At 37.8% G+C, this 22,791-nt stretch overlaps 1 protein-coding gene across 5 annotated transcripts in view; it reads right to left on the bottom strand.

Moving 5' to 3' along the window:
* Positions 1–22,791, bottom strand: part of LOC106094511 (structure-specific endonuclease subunit SLX4) — a 32,976-nt gene that overhangs the window by 2,422 nt on the left and 7,763 nt on the right. Inside the window, exons 3-7 of one of the 5 annotated variants that reach the window (XM_059360145.1) lie at positions 18,236–19,411; positions 10,668–10,772; positions 10,555–10,611; positions 8,217–10,489; positions 7,855–8,035 (exon numbers count right to left, since the gene is read on the bottom strand). In XM_059360145.1, the coding sequence (XP_059216128.1) occupies positions 7,949–8,035; positions 8,217–10,489; positions 10,555–10,611; positions 10,668–10,772; positions 18,236–19,411 (3,698 nt within the window). In that variant the 3' untranslated portion in view covers positions 7,855–7,948. Of the gene's footprint in view, positions 1–7,766; positions 10,490–10,554; positions 10,612–10,667; positions 10,773–18,235; positions 19,412–22,791 lie in introns of those variants that run through there. The other 4 variants (XM_059360184.1, XM_059360039.1, XM_059360093.1 and 1 more) reach the window with 4 other exon arrangements.

Below are 22,791 nucleotides of genomic sequence, written 5' to 3'. Positions count from 1 at the left end.
ATGGAAAACAAATATTTATATCCATCATTCTTCAATTTCTTAAATAAAAATGATATACTTGTATTAACAGAAACACATCTACTTGAAAATAAATTTGAAAACGTTAAGAAATATTTCCCTGGATTTGAATTGTATAATGTTCCGGCAATAAAAGTACACACGCACGGTCGTGGAATTGGTGGTATCATATTTGCAGTAAATAACACTGTTTCAAGAATGGGTATAAACCATCGAGTAATAAAACATGAAAATATAAACTGCTATCTGTTTTATTCCCAACAGGGACCAATATTTACAATCATACCTCAATATTGGAGACCCGCACAATGGTCATATGACTATAATAAAATCCGTAAACTTTTCGAAGAAAAAGATGTATTTAATCCAATTTTAATTGGGGACCTTAACTCAAGGATAGGAGAAATATCACAAGAAGTAAACGAAGTATACAGGGAATTATTCTCAGCTGGAATGAACACACGAAAATCTCGAGATAAACAAGTTAATAGAAAGGGAAATCTACTTGTAGAACTATGTACAAATAATAATATGCTCATTCTAAATGGTAGAACACGCGGAGACGAGGAAGGAAATCTTACCTTTATAAGTGGAACTGGCGCATCCGTAAATGATATTTGCGCAGTATCACAAGAAATACTAAATCTGGTAGAGGAATTTGTAGTAGAAAATAAAACGTGGTCAGACCACTTGCCAATAAAAATTCAACTCAAGTTACCTACAGAAAACACTACTAACAAAGGCCTTAATTTACTTCCTAAACTTTTATGGAATAAAAATAAAATCAGCAGGTACCATGTAGATCTCCAAGAAAATCTAAATAAGTTTATAAGCAGATCAAATGACCTTACATTGGCCGATCTTGGAAACACAATAAAAGCGTCAGTAAAACTTGAGGTACACCAAAGAGGATTTACACCAAAACAACCTTGGTATGACTTTAAATGTCACAATGCAAGAAATAGTATGTTCTCTCTGTTAAAAACTTACAAAAAAGACAACTCACTTGAGTCCAAAACACAATATTTAGAATCTGCCAAAAAATACAGATATATATGCTTAATCAGTAAACAGAACCATAACAGATATTTATTGAATACAATAAACAATGTAAGCGACTCTAAGCAGTGGTGGAGAGCAGTCAAAGTGATAAGGAACCAAACATTTCAAATAAGTCCAACAATATCATCAGAATGTTTCAAAAATCACTTTCAAGAGCTTTTAAACCCTCAACAGAATGCATTGCAAATATCTTACGCCCTAAATTTTAACACTGATCTGATTTTAGATAGTGAAATCAGTTTGGTAGAGCTAAAAAGTGTTCTTAGAAAGTTGAAGATGAATAAAGCGCCAGGAGAGGATCGAATCCCATATGAACACATTGTATATGCAACAGAAGATTTCCATAAGCAATTAGTAGTTAGATACAACAAAATTCTAAATACTGGAGATATTGATAATGCATTTAATAAGACTATAATATTCCCGATACATAAAAAAGGAAATATGTCAGAACCTTCAAATTACAGAGGAATTGCGTTTATGAACTGCTTGGCAAAAATAATGATGGGTATCCTAAACGAAAGACTATGTAAATGGGTAAATCATCATCAGGTGTTATGTGAATATCAGGCCGGATTCAGAAAAGGTTATTCCACTGTTGATAACATCTATAATCTAGCATCTATTGTGAGCCTTAAAATCAAGGAAAATAAAAAAGTATACGCATTTTTTGTGGACTTCAAAGCGGCTTTTGATAATGTTCACAGAAAATCACTTTTATACAAACTGGCTCAACTTGGTGTATCAAACAAGTTCGTAAAACTGATTCAGAATATATATGACAACACAGAATATGCGGTTTGGACAGGAGAGGAACTTTCGGAATATTTTGGAACTGATTCGGGTGTTAAACAGGGATGCCTATTATCGCCAATGCTATTCTCTCTATATATAAATGATCTACATGAACACTTAGAAGGTGGAATATACATCAAAAATTTGAACATAAGACTTTTGCTATATGCAGACGACATTGTTATCCTAGCAGATGATATACATATACTGCAAACCATGATCTTAAACCTCGAAAACTACTGCAGAATGTGGAACTTACAAGTCAATATGAGCAAGTCTGAAATACTCATATTCAGAAAGGGAGGAAGGCTTAGCGCAAGAGAGAAATGGATGTATAATGGAAATGAGATTAGAATTGTAAACGAGTATAAATATCTAGGCGTCACATTTACACCAAAGCTATCATTTTTAAAGCATGTAGAAAATCGCACAAACCAGTCAAAGATGGCAATAAATACCACATGGACTAACTTTCTGGGAAAAAAAGATGTCAATATTCCCATGAAATGGAAAATCTACCAGGCCGTTTGCAGGGCAATACAAACATATTCTGCTCAAGTATGGGGATTTGCTCACTTTGACGAGGTTGATAAACTACAACGTTATTTTTTGAAGAAAATACTGAAGGTGCCCTGTTTTGCTCCTAACTACGCACTCATGCTCGAGACCGCGGTTGAAAGTTGCCATTTATATACACTAAATCTACATCTACAATACATACACCAAATAATGCACAAATATCAAGAAACTCGTTTACCAAGAAAGCTAACTAATTTATTACTGCAAGAAGAAGGATTTTGGGTATCAGATATTAAAAGAACTGCACAACGATTAAACGTACAATGGCCAAATACCACGAATGAATATGAGTGGAATTTATTCAGCACATGCTTGGTTAATAGTGAACGACATTATATCTTTTATGAAAACTTGAAGTTAAAATATCAAAGCCAATCTAGAATATACAAACATTTAGATTATAGAATGGGAGAAATGTACTTTACTGATTCTTACTCTAGCGATCAAATTTCCTGGGTCTTTAAGGCAAGATGTGGATTGATCAACCTGAATGCCAACAGATTTAATGCAGAAAACGAGGAAAGAAAATGTTCTATGTGCAACCTTAATCGAGATGAAACATTACTGCACTTTCTTGGAGAGTGTCCTGTTTTGAGAGAATTTAGAATTACAATATTCCAATCTGCTGTGCTATCTGAGGAAACCATGATCAACATCTTAGACGGCCGTGAACCTGACAATTGGCGACAGCTAATTTCATACTTAAAAACTTGTTTATCCTACAGGAAATTTCTAGTAAATGAGTACAACTCCGTATAGAAGGCATGAAAAGTTATATATATGACAGACGGCTTATAACAGAGCCATTGTCTATTAATACCTTACTTTCTTTTTTTACCAAACTGTAATTACAGATCAGCAATCTATTGTAATGTAAAGAAATATGTTGGTGAATAAAGAAATTATTATTATTATTATTATTAAAAAAAAGGAATTGAGAATTTTAAAAAATGCAATCAGTTTTTTAATTGTATCAATAAAAATTTAAAGATTTTCAATCACTTTTTAATTGAATGTGGATTTTTTGGAAAATTTTTACGATTACTTTTTCAAAAGCAGTAATCGATATTTTCATTTTCAAGTTTATTGCCTGTTAGGGCGAAGATCATTAAATTTCACAATTATTATACCCTCCACCATAGGATGGGGGTATACTAATTTCGTCATTCTGTTTGTAACCCATCGAAATATGCGTCTGAGACGCCATCTTATATATAAAAATCAATTTGTGTTTGTTTGTAGATTTGTTTGTTTGTTTGTATGTATGTTTGTGTGTTCCTTATAGACTCAGAAACGGCTGAACCGATTTTCTAGAAATTTACACAGATGGTACATAATGACCCCGTGGTGAAAATAGGGTATTACATTTTTTGATATCTGAAGAGGGGGCGGACCCTCCCCCTTACCCTAATTTTCAGAAATGCCAGATCTCGGAGATGGATGGTGCGATTTAAGCGAAATTTTGTGTGATCTCATATAGTACCCTAAAAATAAAAATTTGGTATCCAAATTTCGGATGGGGTACATAGGAGGGCTGCCCCACCCTAAAACCTACCAAACATATATTTAGACCAAGCACGACAATATGGGACTCAAATGAAAGGTATTTAGGATAAGAAAACGTATCTGATATCCAATTGTCGGACCAAGTGCTAGGGGGACCACCCCAAGCCCCAAAACACCCCTAATTCCTACATATTTACCGACCATGGCAATATGGGACTCAAATGAAAGGTATTTGCGAGTAGAATACGAATCTGATATCCAAATGTGGGACCATGTTTCTGGGGGTCCACCCCTTTCCCAAAACACCCCCCAAACAGGACTTATTTACTGACCATGGGATTGTGGGGCTTAAATAAAAGGTATTTGAATGGATTGGGTTGCCCAAAAAGTAATTGCGAATTTTTTAAAAGAAAGTAAATGCATTTTTAATAAAGCTTAGAATGAACTTTGATCAAATATACTTTTTTACACTTTTTTTCTAAAGCAAGCTAAAAGTAACAGCTGATAACTGACAGAAGAAAGAATGCAATTACAGAGTCACAAGCTGTGAAAAAATTTGTCAACGCCGACTATATGAAAAATCCGCAATTACTTTTTGGGCAACCCAATAGAATACGAATCTGATATTTAAATACGGGACCAAGCGTTTGGGGGCGGTCTCTCACCAAAAACATCCCCCAAAGGGGAGAAATTTACGACCATAGCAATATGGGGCTCAAATGAAAGGTCTTCGGGAGTAAAGCACGAATTTGATATCAATTTTCGAGAAAAGTGTCTATGGGGGCACCCCACCCCCACAACACCACCCAAATAGTAAATATTTGCTGACTATTGCAATATGAGGCTCAAATAAGAGGGTTTTTAAAGTGGAACACGAATTCGATATATATTTTCAAGGCCAACTCACTGAGTGGCCGCGCATCCCACAAAACACCCCCAAGCCGGTCATGTTTGCCGACTATGGAAATATGGGGCTCAAATTAAAGGTATGTGGGAGTAGACCACGTATCTGATCAACGTTAGGGGGCCAACTGTCTTGCGGACGTCCCACAACCATAAAAACCGCCAAATAGGACATATTTGCTCACCCCAAAACATCCCTAAATCGTGCATATTTACCGACCATGTCAATGTGGAGATTAAATGAAAGGAATTGGGGGGTAAAGCAAGAATTTATACCCATTTTTGGGACCAATTTTCTGGTGGTCTACCCCTTTCCCAAAATACCCCACAAACAGCAATTTTTTACTGATTATCGCAATATGGGGCTCAAATAAAGGTATTTTGGAGTAGACCACGAATTTAATATCCATATGTAGGACCATGTATTTAGGGCATCACCCCTTTCCCAAAACACCCCCAAACGAAATATATATCGACCATGACAATATGTGGCTCAAATGAAAGGTATTTGAGATTAGAAAACGAATTTGATAACCTATTTTGGGGCCATGTGTTTGGGGGACGCCTCATCCTGTAAACTGCTCTTAAGCCAATGGCAATATGGGGTTTAAATAAATGAAGAGAGAAGAGCACGATGCTGATATTTTTTCAGGGCCTAGTATCTGGGGGACCCCCTCTCCCCCGAAAATGCCACTAAATCAGGCATCATGAGAATATCGGGCTGAAATGAAGTATTTTAAGAATGGAGTACACCTTATATCCAAACTTAAATTCGTAGATCAATAAAGATCATGTGGGATTCAGATAAAGTTACTTATATTGTTAAACTGTTAGTATAGTTTTCATGGTATTTCACTAAAAGATCTTTAATTGTCGAAAATAAATATTCCAAGAAAACTTTTGTTCCATGTAAAGTAAAAGAAGGCGCAGCGGAGCGGGCCCGGGTCAGCTAGTAAAGTATATATATTCATATATATATAAACCTATCTTGGGTCTTGATTTCTTGAGCCTCTAGAGGGTGCAATAATCGTCCGATTTGGCTGAAATTTTGCACGTGGTGTTTTGGTATCACTTCCAACAACTGTGTAATGCTTCAAATCGGTTCATAATCTGGTATAGCTGTCATATAAACCGATCTTGGATCTTGACTTCTTGAACCAATAGAGCGCGCAATTTTCATCCGATTTGGTTGATTTGAAATTTTGCAAGAGGAGTTTTGTTATGACTTCCAATAACTGTGGTAAGTATGGCGCAAATCGGTACATAACTTGATATAGCTGCCATATATACCGATCTGGAATCTTGATTTCCTGAGCCTCTAGAGGGCGCAATTGTCATCCGATTTGACAGAAATTTTGTACAACGGCTTCTCTCATGACCTTCAACACACGTGTCTAATATGGTCTGAATCGATCAATAGCTTCATACAGCTCCTATATAAACCAATCTCCCGATTTTGCCTTTTGAGTCTACAAGTCGCAATTCTTATCCGAATGAACTGAAATATTACACAATGACTTCTACAATGTTCAGCATTCATTTATGATCCGAATCGGACTATAACTTGATATAGCTCCAATAGCATAACAGTTCTTATTCAATATTTTTTGTTTACCTAAAAAGAGATACCGCGAATAGAACTCGACAAATGCGATCCATGATGGATCGGAGATTTTCTTTGCAAATGGAAAAGGAAAGCCAGAGACCGCAACAGACACCAACCACTATGGGACGCGTTTCCTCTTTGGTTAGAAGACTTGTCAACCATATTAGGAGTGATGGCTTCATGGGCCGTACGTTGCTATGTTGCATTTATGTCGTATTTATTGCGAAAACGCCTCTTTGATACAAATACCACATTAACCACGCTCGACAACCCTGTCTATTAGCTGTAATGATAGATTTTTTTGTCTGCGACAATTAAAAAATTAATTCAATCCCATGGCAGCCGGTTGTACGTACCGGATTGCCCGATGGATTTCTTCATCGGCAAGGGCTGCCTCCTCAGTGTTTAACACACTGCTACAACAACAACAACAAAATTAATTGTATGACAACAAGAAACTTTCTTCGCCTAGCAAGAAATTTGTTTATTGACTAACAATTGTAGATGTCATAGCAAGGCGTATTTATTGTTGTTTTTGTTTTAACCACATTTTCATGTGAAGGTAGAGATCTTCGTCAAGCTCCTGTAGGTGAGAAAGCTCGTTCCGGTCCAAAGGACCGATCGCCGCGAAACATGATGGCCATTGGTTATTTAAAGGCGCCAATAACTTGCCCTGTCATATCGAGCTTCACAGGCACTCAGTCTCTCACTGAGACTCTCTATTCGATACCGCTGATTGTCCGCGTATTACTCCGTATGGAACATTCCACTATCCGCAACCTGTGGACACGCCCAGTAGCTCGCAGCTAAGCTTCTCTTGACAGCATTGAACCCCACACTGATTAGATTGTGGTGCTCACAGCGTATTTACTGAATTAATTCCTTATGCCAGAGGAATGAGTGTGTAAAATGAATGAATGTGTAGTAAGAGATATAAGGGAAAAAAAATTTAAGAAAAAATCATTCTGCTAGGAGCTTAACAAAATATTGATCTCAGACCGAAAAAAGTATATACATGTGTATATTCTTGATCGTCTTGACATTCTATTTTCAATTTTTATTGGGATGCCATCGGAGGGATCAACCAAATTTCCAACTTAAAATTCGTTCGCATCCGCAAATAACTCACATACCCCAACATTTCGGATGCCGTATATAGCTTGTTGTCCCAAACGCACCCAATTAACCATAAACTACACCTCCATAGAAGTCTTGAAGTGAGTTTTGTATCACCTATGCGTTAGTTTTTTGCAGTACTCAACATTAAAAACTCTATTCAAAAGTTAGAATAACTTACCTTCTTTGTCACATTCGTCTGCAGTATATATTGCTCATTGCAAAGTTCAGCCTTAAGATCGCATGAATGCCGCAGCATGTCAGAGCCACAACCATCTCTGAGATTTAACTTGCTGCCACCGCACTCCTTATTAACATCCAATGTGGATAAAGCCAAACAAGAGCTTGCGGATATGGTATTTTTTATTTTAACACCACACTTCGAGGAGGAAGGCACCGCAAATGGTTCATTGCTATTGGTAGGTTTTTTAGGCATTTCATCATCATCGACTATAATAGGATGTGTTTGAATATATATATACTCGAGCATTTTAACAGCCTGTTTACGTTTGAGTGGCTTTATGCCATAATTATATAATTCTTTTAATAACTCTGCCTCTGTATAAAGGGCATAATTCGGTTTGGGCACTGTGGCATTACATATGGTATAGATTTTGTTGTTAATATTTACCTCCTGTAATTGGGAATCACTTGAGTCGAATGCAGAAGGTTTGTAGGAAGATGAAATATTTTCTTCTATGATTTCTACAGATGAACCTTGACTAGTGGGTTTTGAGGTTTCTTGAGATTCGTTTAAACTTATTTCGGCTGTCATTAGTCGATCAAACCCTTGGGGTAGACCAGCAGTAAGAGAAGTTGTAGCTTTGTTTAGCTGATTTTGATATAACATGCGATCAAATTCATCATAATCATCTAAATTGGTGTGGTTTTCTGCATCAACATCCTTAATGTCAGACAAAAGATCTTTAAATTTGTTTGTGGATTTGTTGGCATTGCTGTAACGCTTCATCATAGGAGCCATGAGCTCCGAAGGTGACTGAAGAAATGAAGCCTCCTCGAGAATGTTGGTGGTTGTTGCATAAAGGCTTGGAATAAAATCTATGGGCTGCGATTGCTCATCCATTATGCCAAAATGGCTTCGCTCTAGCTTTTGACTATTAATTTTGGGAGATTTTAGCTCATAATCACTGTAGGGCTCCGAAAACTCCTCCAATATACCAAAATGGCTTCGCTCAAGTTGTTGGCTTATAAGCTTGGGAGATTTTACTTCAAAATCACTGTAGGAACAAGGTGAAAAGCCAGCCAAGTTATTGCATTTGCTTTTCAGATTAGTTGACTCTTTATTTATGAAATTTGTATTAGGATTTTCCAAGCTCATGATGTTTTCAGATTCAGATTCATCTTCTTCGAAATTTTTGAAATTTTCCGTTTTATCAGCCTTCCATATGGAGTAATTTATTTCATCATCTGATAAAACTAAACAATTATCATCTTCGACGACCATTGCTCCTGTTGCAGGTGCTTCGGCATCGCAATCATCATCGTCTGCAACTTGTGTTAAATCGATACTAAGGTTTTGCATGCTAAACGAATGGGACTTGGAAAGACGAGCTTTTGTGGGGAAGAGGCTTTTCTCGTCGGCAGACTTATTTTGGAATGATAAAGATTTTCTATTATCTATAGCTGGCAAGTCCATATTAAAGCAAATCTCATTATCTATTCCCGGCGTAGGAGTAGTTATAGGAAGTCTTGAAGTTGCTGCTACTGCTTCGCCATCATCGTCATCAGCCACTTGTGTTAAATCTATGCTTATATTGGTAAACGACTGAGACTTGCAATGTCCTGCCTTTGTGTGGTTAATGCTTTTCTCTTCGGCAGGCTTATTATGGAATGACACAGATTTTCTGAAGTCTAAAGCTGCCAAATCCATGCTAAAGCTAGTCTCATTACACAACTCCTGCGGAGAGGGTAGTCTTTGTGAATAGCTCTTCCTAAAAGTTTTCTCATTGGATTTTAAGCCACTGCGATTCTGTTCCGATGATTTTCCTCCTAAATATTTATTGTATAATTCTTGGAATATAGTATCATTTCCCCGTAAAGCTGGTTTGCCAGCATCAGCTTGTGGCTCTTTGATTGTGGCAGTCTCACGATGAAAACATGTTTGTAATTGATTTGATCCTTGAAAGTTAAGAAAAGATGAATTAGTTTGGTTTACCTCAATTTCCCTTAACACATCCTCCTCCTCCTCCTCCTCACTGTCATTGCTTTCCAATAGGGATAAAGAAAATGGCTTATTTTGACTCATAGAGACCAAATTTTTTGTATTGCAACGTCTTAGAGTTTGCATGCTTAAGGTAAAATCTTTACATTCATTTTTGTCGTCGATTGATGTGTGATTTCCTTCCTTTTTCTTCTTTTTATTGCCCACAGCTGTGTAGCTTTGCACCAAAGTTCTCTTTTCTTTATGACTTTGTATAGCATCACCAAAAAGAACATCATCATAACTCCCACAGTCCTCGTGGTCTTTAAATTCCAACGGAAAGTGGTCCTTATTGTTAGTCCTTCCATTTGGTGTGGTTTGTTGATCATCGGAGATTTGAAATGGGGAATGGTTGTTTTTCGCAACATTTTCATCCCTTTGCTCAGGTTCTATACTTAAACTAAATGTATAGAAGTTTCTTTTCTGTTCATTCGTATCACCATTTGTATACGAATCCAGGGAGAATTTAAACGTGGCCTCTAAATTGTTTTCCAAATATTTCGATGCTTGTGAATTACTATTGATGTCAGATATTATGCTAAAACCTTCTTTTTCTTCTTCACTTAGAGGCGAATCTGCGAATAGATCCACCTCAACTATGGCTTTACTATGATTTAATGAGTGGGACCGAAAAGTGTTTTCTTCTTCTTCATCTTGTTCTGAGTTGGGTTTTGTTTCGTTTTCTACAAAAGTATTTAGTGAAAATTATTATTTAACACACATATTGATCAATTATTAGATGTTTTACCTTGAGGACCCAATTGGTCAGATAGTTTCAAGGGTAACGCATTCTTTACTAAACAAACTATGCATTAATTATAACGATATAGTAAAGAAAAATTTTGCTTTGGCAATGCTTACCCTCGTCGCTAGAATACAATTCGTAAGTAGTTATTCCAGCCACACTTTTCACTCTGTTTCCTTCCTCTATATGGATTTTGTTGGAATGATTTGAACCTGAAAACACTTGTAACAATGAAAATTTTGTTGATATAACTCATTAAACTTTGCAATTTTCTCTAAACTAATCCTTATTCTGTTTGGCTGAATTAAAGTTTTCCCAACGAAAAACCTTATTCAGCCAGGCTGAATTAAAGTTTTCCCAACGAAAAACCTTATTCAGCCAGGCTGAATTAAAGTTTTCCCAACGAAAAACCTTATTCAGCCAGGCTGAATTAAAGTTTTCCCAACGAAAAACCTTATTCAGCCAGGCTGAATTAAAGTTTTCCTATAGAAAACCTTATTCAGCCAGGTTGAATTAAAGTTTTCCTACAGAAAAACCTTATTCAGCCAGGCTGAATTCAGCCAGGCTGAATTAAAGTTTTCCTATAGAAAAACCTTATTCAGCCAGGCTGAATTAATGTTTTCCTATAGAAAAACCTTATTCAGCCAGGCTGAATTAAAGTTTTCCCAACGAAAAACCTTATTCAGCCAGGCTGAATTAAAGTTTTCCCAACGAAAAACCTTATTCAGCCAGGCTGAATTAAAGTTTTCCCAACGAAAAACCTTATTCAGCCAGGCTGAATTAAAGTTTTCCTATAGAAAAACCTTATTCAGCCAGGCTGAATTAAAGTTTTCCTATAGAAAAACCTTATTCAGCCAGGTTGAATTAAAGTTTTCCTACAGAAAAACCTTATTCAGCCAGGCTGAATTAAAGTTTTCCTATAGAAAAACCTTATTCAGCCAGGCTGAATTAAAGTTTTCCTATAGAAAAACCTTATTCAGCCAGGCTGAATTAAAGTTTTCCTATAGAAAAACCTTATTCAGCCAGGCTGAATTAAAGTTTTCCTATAGAAAAACCTTATTCAGCCAGGCTGAATTAAAGTTTTCCTACAGAAAAACCATATTCAGCCAGGCTGAATTAAAGTTTTCCTATAGAAAAACCTTATTCAGCCAGGCTGAATTAAAGTTTTCCTTTAGAAAAACCTTATTCAGCCAGGCTGAATTAAAGTTTTCCTATAGAAAAACCTTATTCAGCCAGGCTGAATTAAAGTTTTCCTATAGAAAAACCTTATTCAGCCAGGCTGAATTAAAGTTTTCCTATAGAAAAACCTTATTCAGCCAGGCTGAATTAAAGTTTTCCTATAGAAAAACCTTATTCAGCCAGGCTGAATTAAAGTTTTCCTATAGAAAAACCTTATTCAGCCAGGCTGAATTAAAGTTTTCCTATAGAAAAACCTTATTCAGCCAGGCTGAATTGAAGTTTTCCTATAGAAAAACCTTATTCAGCTAGGCTGAATTAAAGTTTTCCTATAGAAAAACCTTATTCAGCCAGGCTGAATTAAAGTTTTCCTATAGAAAAACCTTATTCAGCCAGGCTGAATTAAAGTTTTCCTATAGAAAAACCTTATTCAGCCAGGCTGAATTAAAGTTTTCCTATAGAAAAACCTTATTCAGCCAGGCTGAATTAAAGTTTTCCTATAGGAAAACCTTATTCAGCCAGGCTGAATTAAAGTTTTCCTATAGAAAAACCTTATTCAGCCAGGCTGAATTTAAGTTTTCCTATAGAAAAACCTTATTCAGCCAGGCTGAATTAAAGTTTTCCTATAGAAAAACCTTATTCAGCCAGGCTGAATTAAAGTTTTCCTATAGAAAAACCTTATTCAGCCAGGCTGAATTAAAGTTTTCCTATAGAAAAACCTTATTCAGCCAGGCTGAATTAAAGTTTTCCTATAGAAAAACCTTATTCAGCCAGGCTGAATTAAAGTTTTCCTATAGAAAAACCTTATTCAGCCAGGCTGAATTAAAGTTTTCCTATAGAAAAACCTTATTCAGCCAGGCTGAATTAAAGTTTTCCTATAGAAAAACCTTATTCAGCCAGGCTGAATTAAAGTTTTCCTATAGAAAAACCTTATTCAGCCAGGCTGAATTAAAGTTTTCCTATAGAAAAACCTTATTCAGCCAGGCTGAATTAAAGTTTTCCTATAGAAAAACCTTATTCAGCCAGGCTGAATTAAAGTTTTCCTATAGAAAAACCTTATTCAGCCAGGCTGAATTAAAGTTTTCCTATAGAAAAACCTTATTCAGCCAGGCTGAATAAAAGTTTTCCCAACGAAAAACCTTATTCAGCCAGGCTGAATAAAAGTTTTCCCAACGAAAAACCTTATTCAGCCAGGCTGAATTAAAGTTTTCCCAACGAAAAACCTTATTCAGCCAGGCTGAATTAAAGTTTTCCCAACGAAAAACCTTATTCAGCCAGGCTGAATTAAAGTTTTCCCAACGAAAATCCTTATTCAGCCAGGCTGAATTAAAGTTTTCCCAACGAAAAACCTTATTCAGCCAGGCTGAATTAAAGTTTTCCCAACGAAAAACCTTATTCAGCCAGGCTGAATTAAAGTTTTCCCAACGAAAAACCTTATTCAGCCAGGCTGAATTAAAGTTTTCCCAACGAAAAACCTTATTCAGCCAGGCTGAATTAAAGTTTTCCTATAGAAAAATCTTATTCAGCCAGGCTGAATTTAAGTTTTCCTATAGAAAAACCTTATTCAGCCAGGCTGAATTAAAGTTTTCCTATAGAAAAACCTTATTCAGCCAGGCTGAATTAAAGTTTTCCTATAGAAAAACCTTATTCAGCCAGGCTGAATTAAAGTTTTCCTATAGAAAAACCTTATTCAGCCAGGCTGAATTAAAGTTTTCCCAACGAAAAACCTTATTCAGCCAGGCTGAATTAAAGTTTTCCCAACGAAAAACCTTATTCAGCCAGGCTGAATTAAAGTTTTCCCAACGAAAAACCTTATTCAGCCAGGCTGAATTAAAGTTTTCCCAACGAAAAACCTTATTCAGCCAGGCTGAATTAAAGTTTTCCCAACGAAAAACCTTATTCAGCCAGGCCGAATTAAAGTTTTCCCAACGAAAAACCTTATTCAGCCAGGCTGAATTAAAGTTTTCCCAACGAAAATCCTTATTCAGCCAGGCTGAATTAAAGTTTTCCCAACGAAAAACCTTATTCAGCCAGGCTTTATTAAAGTTTTCCCAACGAAAAACCTTATTCAGCCAGGCTGAATTAAAGTTTTCCTATAGAAAAACCTTATTCAACCAGGCTGAATTAAAGTTTTCCTATAGAAAAACCTTATTCAGCCAGGCTGAATTAAAGTTTTCCTATAGAAAAACCTTATTCAGCCAGGCTGAATTAAAGTTTTCCTATAGAAAAACCTTATTCAGCCAGGCTGAATTAAAGTTTTCCTATAGAAAAACCTTATTCAGCCAGGCTGAATTAAAGTTTTCCTATAGAAAAACCTTATTCAGCCAGGCTGAATTAAAGTTTTCCTATAGAAAAACCTTATTCAGCCAGGCTGAATTAAAGTTTTCCTATAGAAAAACCTTATTCAGTTAGGCTGAATTAAAGTTTTCCTATAGAAAAACCTTATTCAGCCAGGCTGAATTAAAGTTTTCCTATAGAAAAACCTTATTCAGCCAGGCTGAATTAAAGTTTTCCTATAGAAAAACCTTATTCAGCCAGGCTGAATTAAAGTTTTCCTATAGAAAAACCTTATTCAGCCAGGCTGAATTAAAGTTTTCCTATAGAAAAACCTTATTCAGCCAGGCTGAATTAAAGTTTTCCTATAGAAAAACCTTATTCAGCCAGGCTGAATTAAAGTTTTCCTATAGAAAAACCTTATTCAGCCAGGCTGAATTAAAGTTTTCCTATAGAAAAACCTTATTCAGCCAGGCTGAATTAAAGTTTTCCTATAGAAAAACATTATTCAGCCAGGCTGAATTAAAGTTTTCCTATAGAAAAACCTTATTCAGCCAGGCTGAATTAAAGTTTTCCTATAGAAAAACCTTATTCAGCCAGGCTGAATTAAAGTTTTCCTATAGAAAAACCTTATTCAGCCAGGCTGAATTAAAGTTTTCCTATAGAAAAACCTTATTCAGCCAGGCTGAATTAAAGTTTTCCTATAGAAAAACCTTATTCAGCCAGGCTGAATTAAAGTTTTCCTATAGAAAAACCTTATTCAGCCAGGCTGAATTAAAGTTTTCCTATAGAAAAACCTTATTCAGCCAGGCTGAATTAAAGTTTTCCTATAGAAAAACCTTATTCAGCCAGGCTGAATTAAAGTTTTCCTATAGAAAAACCTTATTCAGCCAGGCTGAATTAAAGTTTTCCTATAGAAAAACCTTATTCAGCCAGGCTGAATTAAAGTTTTCCTATAGAAAAACCTTATTCAGCCAGGCTGAATTAAAGTTTTCCTATAGAAAAACCTTATTCAGCCAGGCTGAATTAAAGTTTTCCTATAGAAAAACCTTATTCAGCCAGGCTGAATTAAAGTTTTCCTATAGAAAAACCTTATTCAGCCAGGCTGAATTAAAGTTTTCCTATAGAAAAACCTTATTCAGCCAGGCTGAATTAAAGTTTTCCTATAGAAAAACCTTATTCAGCCAGGCTGAATTAAAGTTTTCCTATAGAAAAACCTTATTCAGCCAGGCTGAATTAAAGTTTTCCTATAGAAAAACCTTATTCAGCCAGGCTGAATTAAAGTTTTCCTATAGAAAAACCTTATTCAGCCAGGCTGAATTAAAGTTTTCCTATAGAAAAACCTTATTCAGCCAGGCTGAATTAAAGTTTTCCTATAGAAAAACATTATTCAGCCAGGCTGAATTAAAGTTTTCCTATAGAAAAACCTTATTCAGCCAGGCTGAATTAAAGTTTTCCTATAGAAAAACCTTATTCAGCCAGGCTGAATTAAAGTTTTCCTATAGAAAAACCTTATTCAGCCAGGCTGAATTAAAGTTTTCCTATAGAAAAACCTTATTCAGCCAGGCTGAATTAAAGTTTTCCTATAGAAAAACCTTATTCAGCCAGGCTGAATTAAAGTTTTCCTATAGAAAAACCTTATTCAGCCAGGCTGAATTAAAGTTTTCCTATAGAAAAACCTTATTCAGCCAGGCTGAATTAAAGTTTTCCTATAGAAAAACCTTATTCAGCCAGGCTGAATTAAAGTTTTCCTATAGAAAAACCTTATTCAGCCAGGCTGAATTAAAGTTTTCCTATAGAAAAACCTTATTCAGCCAGGCTGAATTAAAGTTTTCCTATAGAAAAACCTTGTTCAGCCAGGCTGAATTAAAGTTTTCCTATAGAAAAACCTTATTCAGCCAGGCTGAATTAAAGTTTTCCTATAGAAAAACCTTATTCAGCCAGGCTGAATTAAAGTTTTCCTATAGAAAAACCTTATTCAGCCAGGCTGAATTAAAGTTTTCCTATAGAAAAACCTTATTCAGCCAGGCTGAATTAAAGTTTTCCTATAGAAAAACCTTATTCAGCCAGGCTGAATTAAAGTTTCCGATAGAAAAACCTTATTCAGCCAGGCTGAATTAAACTTTTCCTATAGAAAAACCTTATTCAGCCAGGCTGAATTAAAGTTTTCCTATAGAAAAACCTTATTCAGCCAGGCTGAATTAAAGTTTTCCTATAGAAAAACCTTATTCAGCCAGGCTGAATTAAAGTTTTCCTATAGAAAAACCTTATTCAGCCAGGCTGAATTAAAGTTTTCCTATAGAAAAACCTTATTCAGCCAGGCTGAATTAAAGTTTTCCTATAGAAAAACCTTATTCAGCCAGGCTGAATTAAAGTTTTCCTATAGAAAAACCTTATTCAGCCAGGCTGAATTAAAGTTTTCCTATAGAAAAACCTTATTCAGCCAGGCGAATTAAAGTTTTCCTATAGAAGAACCTTATTCAGCCAGGCTGAATTAAAGTTTTCCTATAGAAAAACCTTATTCAGCCAGGCTGAATTAAAGTTTTCCTATAGAAAAACCTTATTCAGCCAGGCTGAATTAAAGTTTTCCTATAGAAAAACCTTATTCAGCCAGGCTGAATTAAAGTTTTCCTATAGAAAAACCTTATTCAGCCAGGCTGAATTAAAGTTTTCCTATAGAAAAACCTTATTCAGCCAGGCTGAATTAAAGTTTTCCTATAGAAAAACCTTATTCAGCCAGGCTGAATTAAAGTTTTCCTATAGAAAAACCTTATTCAGCCAGGCTGAATTAAAGTTTTCCTATAGAAAAACCTTATTCAGCCAGGCTGAATTAAAGTTTTCCTATAGAAAAACCTTATTCAACCAGGCTGAATTAAAGTTTTCCTATAGAAAAACCTTATTCAGCCAGGCTGAATTAAAGTTTTCCTATAGAAAAACCTTATTCAGCCAGGCTGAATTAAAGTTTTCCTATAGAAAAACCTTATTCAGCCAGGCTGAATTAAAGTTTTCCTATAGAAAAACCTTATTCAGCCAGGCTGAATTAAAGTTTTCCTATAGAAAAACCTTATTCAGCCAGGCTGAATTAAAGTTTTCCTATAGAAAAACCTTATTCAGCCAGGCTGAATTAAAGTTTTCCTATAGAAAAACCTTATTCAGCCAGGCTGAATTAAAGTTTTCCTATAGAAAAACCTTATTCAGCCAGGCTGAATTAAAGTTTTCCTATAGAAAAACCTTATTCAGCCAGGCTGAATTAAAGTTTTCCTATAGAAAAACCTTATTCAGCCAGGCTGAATTAAAGTTTTCCTATAGAAAAACCTTATTCAGCCAGGCTGAATTAAAGTTTTCCTATAGAAAAACCTTATTCAGCCAGGCTGAATTAAAGTTTTCCTATAGAAAAACCTTATTCAGCCAGGCTGAATTAAAGTTTTCCTATAGAAAAACCTTATTCAGCCAGGCTGAATTAAAGTTTTCCTATAGAAAAACCTTATTCAGCCAGGCTGAATTAAAGTTTTCCTATAGAAAAACCTTATTCAGCCAGGCTGAATTAAAGTTTTCCTATAGAAAAACCTTATTCAGCCAGGCTGAATTAAAGTTTTCCTATAGAAAAACCTTATTCAGCCAGGCTGAATTAAAGTTTTCCTATAGAAAAACCTTATTCAGCCAGGCTGAATTAAAGTTTTCCTATAGAAAAACCTTATTCAGCCAGGCTGAATTAAAGTTTTCCTATAGAAAAACCTTATTCAGCCAGGCTGAATTAAAGTTTTCCTATAGAAAAACCTTATTCAGCCAGGCTGAATTAAAGTTTTCCTATAGAAAAACCTTATTCAGCCAGGCTGAATTAAAGTTTTCCTATAGAAAAACCTTATTCAGCCAGGCTGAATTAAAGTTTTCCTATAGAAAAACCTTATTCAGCCAGGCTGAATTAAAGTTTTCCTATAGAAAAACCTTATTCAGCCAGGCTGAATTAAAGTTTTCCTATAGAAAAACCTTATTCAGCCAGGCTGAATTAAAGTTTTCCTATAGAAAAACCTTATTCAGCCAGGCTGAATTAAAGTTTTCCTATAGAAAAACCATATTCAGCCAGGCTGAATTAAAGTAAAGTCTTTGGCCTGGCTCAACACTAAGTTTCTTTAATCTATTACGAAAGAGGCTTAATTTACATTGCAATGTGAGCAGTTTTAAGTCTACAAGTCTGACTTCTAAATAAATTTTACCTAAAAAACTTGCAACAAACCTTCTTCTACATCACTTCTTTCTTCCATTTCAACATCTGAATCGGCAAATAAATCCGGTGAATTAGATCTATTCTTTTGCGTAGAGTTGTTAATGGTAGATTCTCCTTGTGTGGGCGTGGCAGACACGTCTTTAAAGCATGGGTTTTTTTCTATAATGCAGTTTGCTGTGTTGCTTGAATAGTTCTTTAAACTTATATCACAGTTTGCTCCTTTTTTTCCTAAAGTGTTTTCGAACGACGGCGCGCTTTTTTCTTCTTTGCTGTTTGTTGATGTCGCAGAGCTACCCGACAATACAATAGTCTCATATGTCTCCAATTGGTTAGAAGATTTTAAGCAATCATTTCCTGCATGACGCTCATTTGCGATTATTTGAGAAGTAGGACAATAATTTTTCAAAATTGAAGTTGAATTTTCGGTGTTCTGCGTTATATGCTCCATTGTGGCACCATTCGATTTAATAGTACTGTTGGAATTAATTAAATCTAATATTGTATTAGGTGGCATGAGTGCCATGATTTCAAGCGTATTTGAATTTTCTCCAAGTCTTTCAGGGTCTTCTGCTGTCTCAATTTCTTTCGGGAGGCTGATGGACTTGAAGTATTTGTCCACGTTTAGCTCAACACTTTCTGGGTCTTCCACAATGGCAGTTACTCTATCATTTGCTGCAAGCGCTTTTAATTCAACCATGCCACTAGAATTATTCAAGGACTGAAAATACTCTTCTAATTCTTTATAAATTTTACGCATTTTTGCTGCCAGTCCTTGAGAATAAGGACCTTGTTTCTTGGGTGTGAAATCTCTTCCTTGTATAGCTGACCAGTTCTTAAGTAAATGTCCAGCCGATAAATTGCTAACTTCAAATAGATCATTGACAAAAAACTTATCATGGGGAACTTCTGAGACCTCCGGTAGATGTAATACATTTGTCTCTGTTTTCTGTTGGCACGATTTAAGCAGTCTGCTTTGCGGATGGTAAACGAGTGCTTGACTTTCGACCTCTTCAATTGATCTTGAACACGAGTGTTTATTTAATATATCATCTATGTGTTCTTGTAATTTCTTTCTTTGCACTTCTTCATCTCTGAGTGTTAAGGCAGTGAATTTGTTGGCCCATTTGGATTTTTTGCTACGGTTATTTGATTTGGTCATAAAGGCCGTGGTAAATGCGCTGTAATCTGAAATTCGAAGAAATGTGAATCATTATTATAATCGTTGAAATTCGAAAACAAGCTCTGGGACAGACATTTTAATATTAAATTTGTTCTCTATTCGCGGTATTTTGGACTGCAATATCTCTCAATCTCATGTCAACCGGTCCTTTGTACCGGATTTACCCGATGGAACTCTTCATCGGCCAGGGGCTGCCGCGTCAGTGTACGAGTTTGTCCTCTTTTCGGCATAGGAGAGGCACATCCAGAGTGACTTTTCCGTATGTTTCTGGTCCGTGCCGAGTATAAAAAGAACTCCGGACCCTGGTTCTGTTCGGTTTGCCAGAAACGGCTTTATCATCGGTCGATTTCAGTGAGGTGTAACTGTTGCATGAAGGTGGTTCATTTCCGATCTTGCTCTGGCCTTACCTCACTTTAGGAGTATAGTCATTCTGAATATATTGCAAGGTAATGTGCTAACGTAGACAACAAGTGTCTTCTTCGTCGGACTATGTGACCCCTCCGACCTATTCCGAGTGATAGTATATGCAACAGCAACACCCAGCTCTAATATTTCCGAGACAGTGCCGTGAAAAGCATCTATCCTGCAAATTAATTACAATGGGCTGCGAGGCAAGGTTGGTGAGATTATGGACTTTATGAGTCGGGATAGCACAATGGTTGCAGCGATCCAGGAGACAAAAGTAACAACCCGGCACGGGATAGCTGTGAGCATGGCCACCCTGTTCCCGCGGCGATCGGTCCTTTGGGCCGGAACGAGCTTGTTCACCTACAGAAGCTTGAGAAGGATAGCCACCTGCACATGAAAATGTGGTAACAACAACAAATGTAACAACCTACAACCTGCACAGTTGTTACGGTTGCAATGTGCTACGTAAGGATCGCATACGGAATGGAGGTGGGGTATTGGCCTTCGTGATACACTATTCAAGGCCAATCGCATGGCAGCCCATTGTACGTACCGAATTAACCCACAGAAGTCCTTCATCCTTCAAGAGCTGCAGCCTCAGTGTATAACACACTGATTCAACAACAACAATAACCATTCAGGGCGCTAGTGATCCCTTCATGGATTGTTTGGGAATAGCAGTCAGATCTGGTACTGCCGCGATAGAGCTATTCCACGTGTATATACCGCCGATTGGCAGTTGTCTTCCAGATGATGTGCGAGTTAATAGGCCCGACATCAGTGGCCTACTGTGTGGCCGAACACGTATTTCTCGATTGTGACCAGGGACCACACTTATTCACCTGTTAAACTGCCAAGCCAGACCCACTCATCTCAGAACCAGATCCCCCTGAACGCTCTCAATCATAGTCGCCGAGTTTCTGGATCTGGATACTCAACAGAATCAGGCAGACGAAAGATAGAACTCAAAAAACTTCTACAACAAATGTGTGGCCATAACCACCTTGCCAGATAGTAGGCTAATTGCCGCTTCAGTGTGCTGCCACTCCTCTCACATGTGATAGTTGCTGTTGTTGTTGTAGCAGTGTTGTACACCGAGGCGGCAACACTTGCCGATGAAGGATACCATCGGGTCAATACGGTACGTACAACCGGCTACCATGGGATTGTAATTGATGAGAGGAGATTCCGAGACATCCTTAACGCATCAGCCACTCATAGAAGTGATGCGCCACTCGTAGCTTTATACCAATACCAGCCGGTCAATTCCATGGCAGCCGGTTGTACGCACCGGATTGACCCGATGGAATCCTCATCGGCAAGGGCTGCCGCCTCAGTGTACGTGTTCGTCTTTTTTCGTCATGGGAGAGGCACATCCCGGAGTGCCTTCTCCGTACGCTTCTGGTCCGTGCCGGGATTGAAAAGAACCCCGGACCCTGGTTCTGTTCGGTTTGCCAGAACCGCCTTCATCATCGGTCGGTGTCTGTGAGGTGTAACCGGTGCTTGGGGTGGGTACATTTCCGCTCTTGCTCTGGCCTAACTTCGCTACGGGAGTATAGTCATACTGGCTATGTCGCTAGGTGCTGTGCGAACATAGCCAGCAGTGGGTCACAATCGTCGCAGTCGTCGCCTTCGGCGTCCTCGTCGTCGGACTATGTGACCCCCCAGACTTCTCCAGTTCGGCAATTTATGCAACGACAGCACCCTAGCCCTACTATTGCCAGGCCAGTGCCGGGAAGTGTATCGTTCTTGCAGTTAAACTGCAACGGACTGCGCGGCAAGATTGATGAGATCGTAGATTTTATAAGTCGGAAGAGCATATCGGTCGCAGCGATCCAGGAGACAAAGCTGACCAACACCTGCAGCTTGCACAGTTGTCACGGTTACAATGTGCTACGTAAGGATCGCTCAAGGAATGGAGGTGGGAGATTGGCCTTCGTTATACACCATTCCGTGCAGTATAGACCTATCTCGCCTGCGCTTGACGCTAGTGACCCATACATGGAATGTATGGGGGTAGCAGTCAGGTCTGGTACTGCCGAGATAGAGATATACAACGTGTATATACCGCCGGTTGATAGCTGTGTCCCGATTAATAGCCAGGCTTACAACCCCGACATAAGTGGGTTGCTATCTGCCCATAGTCATCTGGTTCTGGGCGATTTTAATGCACATCACACGTCATGACATTCTCCCCTAGGTAACGACCAGCGTGGCATAGCTTTGGCAGAGCAGATTTGCACGTTTGCACGGTGAATGAGGATGCCCCCACTAGGATTACGAGGAGGTGCAGCAGCTCGCCAGACATCTCAATTGCATCCCCTGATCTCCTGAGTGACGTATCCTGGCAAGCCGTCATTTCTTTGGGGTCAGACCACCTCCCCATAATTCTCACCATCGACCGACCACCCGACTTCATAACCTCTGAGCGCCTGAGTATACCAATCGCCGCTTCAATGAACTGCCACCCCCTCTGATGTGCTTGTGGCCGAGAGGAAATTCCGAGACATCATCAACGCAGCAGCCGCTCGCTTTATACCAGCCGGTCGAATACCACAAGTGCGACCCAATTTCCAAACGCAAGCAGTGGTTGTTGTTGTTGTTGTTGTAGCAGTTTATTGTGTACTATCTTTCGTCTGCTTGATTCTGTTGAGTGTCAAGACCCAGGAACTCCGCGACTAAGATGGGGTGCGTCCACAGGGATCTGGGTCTGAGTCGAGTGGGTCTGGCCGGGCAGTTAAACAGGTGACGTGTATCGTGCGGTCCCTGGTAACAATCGGGACATACATCTTGCACGTCGGCATCAATCCTAGCTCTGTGGGAATTGAGGCGGCTGCATCTGCCGGAACGTAATTGAGCCAGAACCACTCTGGTTTGCCGGGGGAGGTCGATTTCTTCGGGTGCAATGGGTGGTGGTCGTTCTCCAAGGACTACATTCAACCGGTAGCCAATTAACGCGTCTGCTACCGTGTCTGCA

The sequence above is a fragment of the Stomoxys calcitrans genome, chromosome 1 (genome assembly GCF_963082655.1).
Source record: "Stomoxys calcitrans chromosome 1, idStoCalc2.1, whole genome shotgun sequence".
Classification (NCBI taxonomy): domain Eukaryota; kingdom Metazoa; phylum Arthropoda; class Insecta; order Diptera; family Muscidae; genus Stomoxys; species Stomoxys calcitrans.
This window is presented reverse-complemented; position numbering and strand designations above follow the sequence as displayed.